This window comes from Sebastes fasciatus, chromosome 2, assembly GCF_043250625.1.
Source record: "Sebastes fasciatus isolate fSebFas1 chromosome 2, fSebFas1.pri, whole genome shotgun sequence".
In the NCBI taxonomy this organism is placed as follows: domain Eukaryota; kingdom Metazoa; phylum Chordata; class Actinopteri; order Perciformes; family Sebastidae; genus Sebastes; species Sebastes fasciatus.
The window spans coordinates 18,932,989-18,940,252 of record NC_133796.1 but is presented as its reverse complement, the minus strand read 5'-3'; the positions used below and the strand labels follow the sequence as shown (position 1 = coordinate 18,940,252).

The window sequence follows — 7,264 nt, the reverse complement described above, 5'->3', positions numbered from 1 at the left end:
TTAAGTTCCGGGTGAAGGAACCTTTAAGTTCCGGCGCGTCACAGTTCATCGGCAGTCAGAGCAAAGATGGCGTCGCTGAGTGACAAATCAGTTTGGGACGAGGTGGAGGATGGGATCGGAGAAGAAGTGTTAAAAATGTCCACAGACGAGATCGTTCAGCGGACTCGGCTGCTGGACAGCGAGATAAAGATCATGAAGAGCGAGGTGCTGCGGGTGACTCATGAACTGCAGGCGATGAAGGATAAGATCAAGGAGAACACGGAGAAGATAAAGGTGAACAAAACGCTGCCCTACCTGGTCTCCAACGTCATCGAGCTGCTGGACGTGGACCCCAACGACCAGGAGGAGGACGGGGCTAACGTGGACCTGGACTCCCAGAGGAAAGGAAAGTGCGCTGTCATCAAGACCTCCACCAGACAGACCTACTTCCTGCCTGTTATCGGTCTGGTGGACGCAGAGAAGCTGAAGCCTGGAGACCTGGTGGGTGTCAACAAGGACTCCTACCTGATCCTGGAGACCTTACCCACTGAGTATGACTCCAGAGTCAAAGCCATGGAGGTGGATGAGCGCCCCACAGAGCAGTACAGCGACATAGGAGGGCTGGACAAGCAGATCCAGGAGCTGGTGGAGGCCATCGTGCTGCCTATGAACCACAAGGAGAAGTTTGAGAACCTTGGCATCCAGCCACCCAAAGGGGTCCTGATGTATGGACCACCTGGCACTGGGAAGACCCTCCTGGCCAGAGCCTGCGCAGCTCAGACCAAGGCCACCTTCCTGAAGCTGGCCGGTCCACAGCTGGTCCAGATGTTCATCGGTGATGGAGCCAAGCTGGTGAGAGACGCCTTCGCCCTGGCCAAGGAGAAAGCCCCATCCATCATCTTCATCGATGAGTTGGACGCAATTGGTACCAAGAGGTTCGACAGCGAGAAGGCCGGAGACAGAGAGGTGCAGAGGACCATGTTGGAGCTGCTCAACCAGCTGGATGGGTTTCAGCCCAACATGCAGGTCAAGGTAAAGATGCTGGCACCAAAAAGATGTTTATTCACCATACAGCACATCTTAACAGCACACAATAAACGTTTTCACAAACTACACATCAAAATCAAGTCAAGTTTCCAGCATCACAGTTCCATAGTGCAAAAAACATGTTAGTAAAAAGGCAGTAAAAAAGTTAGTAGTGCAAAGTACAACACAAATACACCATATATAAAAATACAAGGAGATGAAGAAAACTGTTAAAACTGTATATAGTGCAGGGTAACTCCAGTTAAAAAGTGTTACGGATGTACAAACAAACCTAAAACAACCAAGTTAAAGTTGAGCACAACTTCCCTGTCTTTTTAATCACCACTGGGTGCATCACTTTACATTTTAACTACATAGTCTTTTTTTATTTTCTAGGTGATTGCAGCCACCAACAGAGTGGACATCTTGGACCCGGCGCTGCTCCGTTCAGGTCGCCTGGACAGAAAGATCGAGTTCCCCATGCCAAACGAAGAGGCCAGAGCTCGCATCATGCAGATTCACTCCCGCAAAATGAACGTCAGTCCTGACGTCAACTACGAGGAGCTGGCTCGCTGCACCGACGACTTCAACGGAGCCCAGTGCAAAGCTGTGTGTGTGGAGGCCGGCATGATCGCGCTGCGTCGCGGAGCCACGGAGCTGAACCATGAAGATTACATGGAGGGAATCCTGGAGGTCCAAGCCAAGAAGAAGGCCAACCTTCAGTACTACGCCTGAGGACACTGCCTGTGTCTGTGTGTGAGAGAGTCTTTGATCATTAAAACAGTTGTTGTTATTGTTGTTGAGTTAACACTTGTTACAGTTTGCTGATTATCTTGGGTTAATAAAAAGAGAGAAATGTCATAATTAAGTGTTGTTTCTTCCTGCTGAGCATTAATAGAACAGTCTGTGTTTTCACTCTTTCAGGTGGTGTAGAATAATATCGAAGATGTGAAATTATTAACCTGAGAAGTTCAGTCTTTATTGGGCTGGAGCCCAGTGCTCAGGTTCCTACTTGAAAGTTTGTATTTAGAAAAACATAGAGTATTAAAACAATGTCAGAAAATTAACTAACATTAGAAACACCACAAATTTGGTTTGGTAAATATTAATGTTTCATTTGTAACTCCAGAGCAGAAGAGACAAAGCCACAAAACCACCAACAGCACGATGCATAAAACCAAGTTATGAATAGTTGAGAGCCTTTTAGATTTGCTTACACAACAGGTCCTTTTCTTTGTAGACATTTTGACAGCAGGGAAATTGGCTGCATTATTTTACTTATTAATTACAAGTTCATAGCTGTGTCCCAAATCTATACTATATATTAATCATCATAGTATACTGTTTTAGCAATTATTATGCAGAAATATCGACCTACTTTACCATTTTATATCAATAAGAAATGACACAATACTTGTTATATTAAATGTAAATTAAACTGCAGCTTTGAAAATCAATTAAACTTCACACGGGTAAATCAAAGACTTAATATTTATCTTTACTTGCCACCCAAAATCTATTAAAATATGTTTCAGTTGTGAGCAGCTCCTCCTTTATGCATTGCATTGTGGGAGAATAGTACAGCACACTCAGAAATATATTTGAAATTCATTTTGTCTGAGTATACTTTACTTTGTCAATATCTAGTGTGAACACACCAGATACTAAAAATCTGCTTAGAATCCATATGTAGCATGGATTTTCATCTTCTGTTGTTTCACTTGTCTTGGCAGGAAATGCAAAGACGTAACTCATCGCTAATGATAGTTTATCTTCAGCAAGTATCCCAGGGCCAAAATGATGTGTCTGCAGATGTTCATTTCACCACACTGTACATCAGGAGTGTTTATTAGTGAGATAACCTGCTGTAATATGTGGTAGTAATTAAAGACACCTGAACCTCTGGGGATATATGCATTAATGAATGTAGAGCAGTGATCGTCATTCCCAGTTCAGGGGCTGTTGTATGCGAGCAGGTGGTTTATTGTTAATTTAATCTGCCTCTGCTTACAATAAAATGAACAGAGAACAAATCAGTAAAGCTCTTTCTTCACGAGGACTAGAACAATGTGTAAAAGTGTCCTCAAAAGTGACAACAAAAACTATCAAACCAATAAGGACAAACTAGTGCTGGGTAAAAAGAAAAGTGAAAGCCAGAATTTTAATATAACTCCAATCATCTCCAACCAGGTTTAATAGATTTGGCTGCAACAACACAGAGGAGAGATGAAATTCTGTGCGCTTCTCGCATGGCCAATGTCCAAATGAAAGGTAGGTGGAACAAACTGAAACTCATGACGTGGTGGTTTGTGTTGTTGAGCAAATGTGGGAATAGAAAATCCTGCCATACCTTCCCTGCTGCAGTTTGTGTTCACAACCATAGAATGTGATTGGTAGAGATTAAAATTAAACCTCCGTAGCAACTAAGGGATAACATCATGAATATTTTTTACATTTGCTGGGAATGGTTAAAAAATGTAAGTAACCTTGCTCTAATCTCACATATAGGATAAAGAAAAGAATACAGTTAAATAAGTTTGGGAAAATAAATAAGCGGTGAAATGCAAAGGGAAAATCATGCCGAAATAAATAAATAAATGCATAAATGCATAAATAAATACATACATTTAAAAATAAATATAAAATAAATTAATGAATAAATGCAAAATAAATTACATTTAAAAATTAATAAAAAATTAATACATAAATAATAAAGGGGAAAAAATAAACGGAGTAAATAAATAAGGAAATTAATACAAAGATAAATAAAGCTAATTAAAACAGAAATATAAATTTGTCACATTTTATCAATTAATTAATGGCTACATTTATGCTTAATATTTTTTGCTACAATTAATGACATTATCAAGTCATTTAATTATTTTTCAATTTATTTTTCTCCTCCATAGTAGGAGGCTCAAGTGTTAAAATGATGCAAAGGAAAAGTAGACCGTCCCTCCTCACATGTGGTCAGTGCCCTGAGCATGGCAATACTTACTTTACTTACTTGATCAACTTGCATAACTTAATTTATCATAACAGCATTATTTTCCTATTAGAGAGAAACTTTCTTTTCATATTGAAGCTAATGGCTGCTAAAATACTGAAATCATCTGAGATACTTGCTGTTTGCAAGAATGTAAAATGTTTAAGTACTTACACAAAACTTGTGAACGGTGCTGCTTTAATTCAGATCAGTGGTGTGTACACCAGTGACTTTATCAAGAACCTGGAAAAGCTAAACATGATAGAGGGTTCAAACACTGTAAAATAAAACTGTCCACCTGATGGATAACATACATTATAGTAGAACAGGTCAGTGTGGCTTTTGTCCCCTCAGCTCACAGCATGGTGTTGCTGTGATGCTCCTGTTTTGTAAAGACTGACTCAGGAAACCCGAATGTCTTTCAGGAGGGAGCAGTAATACTTCAATATGTCACAATATCACATATTTTAAGACAACACTCATGCAATGAACAAGAAGAAGAACAAGACCCATATTTTTCAATTCTTTACATTTATTAAGAATGTAAAAATAACAGCAGACTGAGTATCCTTCCAAAACATAATGAAAAATCCAAACAGAAAAGTCTAGGCAGAATGAGGGAAGAGAGTTCGTTGCTTCTTAAGAACAGGAGTGCTGATCTAGAATCAGGTAGCTACACCACAAATACAAGGATGTAATAAGAGCAGAAAATGAGGGGGATAACTGTGGACAGCAGGAGAAAAGTGTCAATTTCAATTGATGTAAATTGTGAGTGGATATAAAAAATGCAAAATCCGCTCCTCAGATTAAGCCTGACCTCAGAGGCCACTAGAAGCAAATTCTGGGTCAACACTCCTGTTTTTAAGAAACTTGTTGTAAGGGGGCCAAAACCAACAGGTGAATGTGGAAAGAACAGACTAAAGAGAAAAGCAGAGAAAGGGGAACATTTCCCTCCTCAGTCCTTCCTCAGTGGTACAGTCTGCTCACTGATGCCCTCCTTAGTGATGATGCACACCCTAAGAGCATCTCCGGTGTAGACGTCTCTCTCTGCGGCCGAGATGAAGACATCTTTGACCAGCTGAACGGCCTTGTCCTGAGTCAGAGGAACGTGCTGCACACCCTCCATGTTCTTGAAACCGATCTGTGAAAGGACAAGTTGGAAAAAGAGACAGACATGAATTCATGAACTCGCCCACTGTAAGCAAACTTGGCTGGAGCACTACTGTCTGCATACCTGATGACATAAACATAGTATGATTATGGCAACAACATGCAGTGTGTTATTTACCTGGTTGTCCAGTAGCGGCTGCAGCATGGCACTTGCTGATCCTCCGGCCTTGTAGGTGTCTCTCTGGTAGGAGCCCACTGGGTCAAAACTGTACACTGCTCCCTTGCCTACATTACAAACATGAAATATTGCAAATAAAAAGAGTTATTACAAGAACATAGTCAAAGCTTTATACCATTTACAGCTTAGACAAAATAAAAATAGAAAACTTACTGTGATACAATGAAGCACAATATAGGCAACAACCCAAACAACATCCCCCCCCCCCTCAATCCAGTGCATATTCATACATTTACTCATCATAATATTGACAGCATTGAAGTACCTACCCTGCTCATCCAGTCCTCCGATGATGTTGTAGACGTAGTAGGGGAAGAATCTCCTGCCGTACAGGATGGTGGACAACATGGCTGCGATAGCGCCACTGGTCATTGTCTTATTGTTCGAATGTTTGTACATCTGAGAGAGGGACAGGAACATTGGTTTAGGTGTTACTAACAATTAAGTAACCTGTGACATCTTCTGTAGGTCTTGTAGAGGTGCAGAATGGAGGACTACAGTGAAAACTTGAAGAGAGGCATAACAAGGATGGCATTCCTATTGTTAATTAACTGTGGTGACAGTGGACACTATTAGAGATAAACATTTCTTGTTAGATATTTTTCTGAATAATGAAGATTGAAAAGATAAAGACAACAAGACACAATAAAGTATCCGCCTTATGTAGACTCTGTCTTGGAAATCACTGTGATCAACAGACGCTGCTGGTGTGCAGGCAGAAGCATGACCGTTACAGTCAGCAGAATAAGATCATGTTAAGGATGAGACTAATGAGAGAGTGAAACCAAAAAACCCACCTTTAGTCTGGCATCAATGATTTTGGTCAGTGTCAAGCAGTCGCCATGGAAACCGCTGCAGCCAATGACGGTTGTGTCTGTCCTGTGAGGGGAAGGTGAAGCACACAAATCAGTGGCAGTCAGAGCAGCATATTGTTCAACTAGCCTCAATTCATGTAGCAATGACTACTAGTGATATTAGCCACAGATACCAAATGGTGCTTTGCTGAGCACCAAGCAGAAACTTAACTTCACCCAGTATCAGAGAGCTGCAGTCACCTCAGTGGTTGAACTCCAAATGTATCTGATAATGGCTTTTGATGAAGTTACACAGAACTAAGAAAGTAGTAGGTAAAAGGACCAGCAGTTATAGTTTTTAAAAGGTTGCCATGGTGTCTCAACACTGCCGTGATATGGTGTGAATCCTGCAGCACAGGGAGGTGACAGTGCAAACTCACAGCTTGTAGCATTTGGGTGAGTCTCTGCTGTGGATGGAGTAGCCTTCACTCAGCCTGGTGTCTGAGGCCACGATGGCGAAGTCCTCTCCAGCTACAGCTAGTACGGTCCTGAAAAACACAGAAAAACACACAGCAACAGGCTAGTTAATTCATCTTATATATATACACACCACATCACATCAGAGAGGAAACTGCACTGTTGTCATAGACACACTGGCTAACAGAAGCTAAGCTACTGTAAACTGAAACTGAAACTGTGGTTTTAACTATTATTAACATGTAATATTACAACTTTTCTTTTATGTTAATTTAAGTATTAAGATTAAGAGACGGTGCGTTGTGTCCTGGACAGATAAACTCAGACTTTTCATCTAGTTCACCTTTGTTTAGCTAAGCTGGTTAGCTTGTTAGCTTGTTAGCATTTAGCTAGCATGCTAACCAGTTATCGGTATGATAAACAGACTCACCCTCCGTTGAAGGCGTACGGAGAGAACCGGTGCTCTACCGGGCCGGTGTAATGGTAGTCTCTCATCTTGCCCGGGTCTCCGAATGTCTGAGAGGAGAGCATGTTTTACTGCTGGAGGATAAACGGAGCTAAAGACTGAATCCGGTAAAACTCGCTGTATCACCGCAGTATGGCAGCCTCTTCTTCTACTGTCATCACCAGCACAGCCGCGTGTTCAGGTGTACT

The 7,264-nt window shown here is 41.4% G+C and overlaps 2 protein-coding genes across 2 annotated transcripts; one reads left to right on the top strand and one right to left on the bottom strand.

Moving 5' to 3' along the window:
- psmc3 (proteasome 26S subunit, ATPase 3) lies at positions 1-1,869 on the top strand. The gene is made up of 2 exons (XM_074612808.1): positions 1-1,011; positions 1,402-1,869. The coding sequence occupies exons 1-2, from the start codon at positions 67-69 to the stop codon at positions 1,738-1,740; spliced, it is 1,284 nt and encodes a 427-aa protein (XP_074468909.1). The 5' UTR covers positions 1-66; the 3' UTR covers positions 1,741-1,869.
- Positions 1,870-4,505: 2,636 nt separating this feature from the next.
- psmb1 (proteasome 20S subunit beta 1) lies at positions 4,506-7,236 on the bottom strand. The gene is made up of 6 exons (XM_074612795.1): positions 7,041-7,236; positions 6,574-6,681; positions 6,137-6,218; positions 5,609-5,738; positions 5,280-5,386; positions 4,506-5,132 (listed from the first exon to the last, which is right to left on the bottom strand). Exons 1-6 carry the CDS (start codon positions 7,139-7,141, stop codon positions 4,947-4,949), a joined length of 714 nt encoding a protein of 237 aa, XP_074468896.1. The 5' UTR covers positions 7,142-7,236; the 3' UTR covers positions 4,506-4,946.
- Between the last annotated feature and the right edge of the window lie 28 nt (positions 7,237-7,264).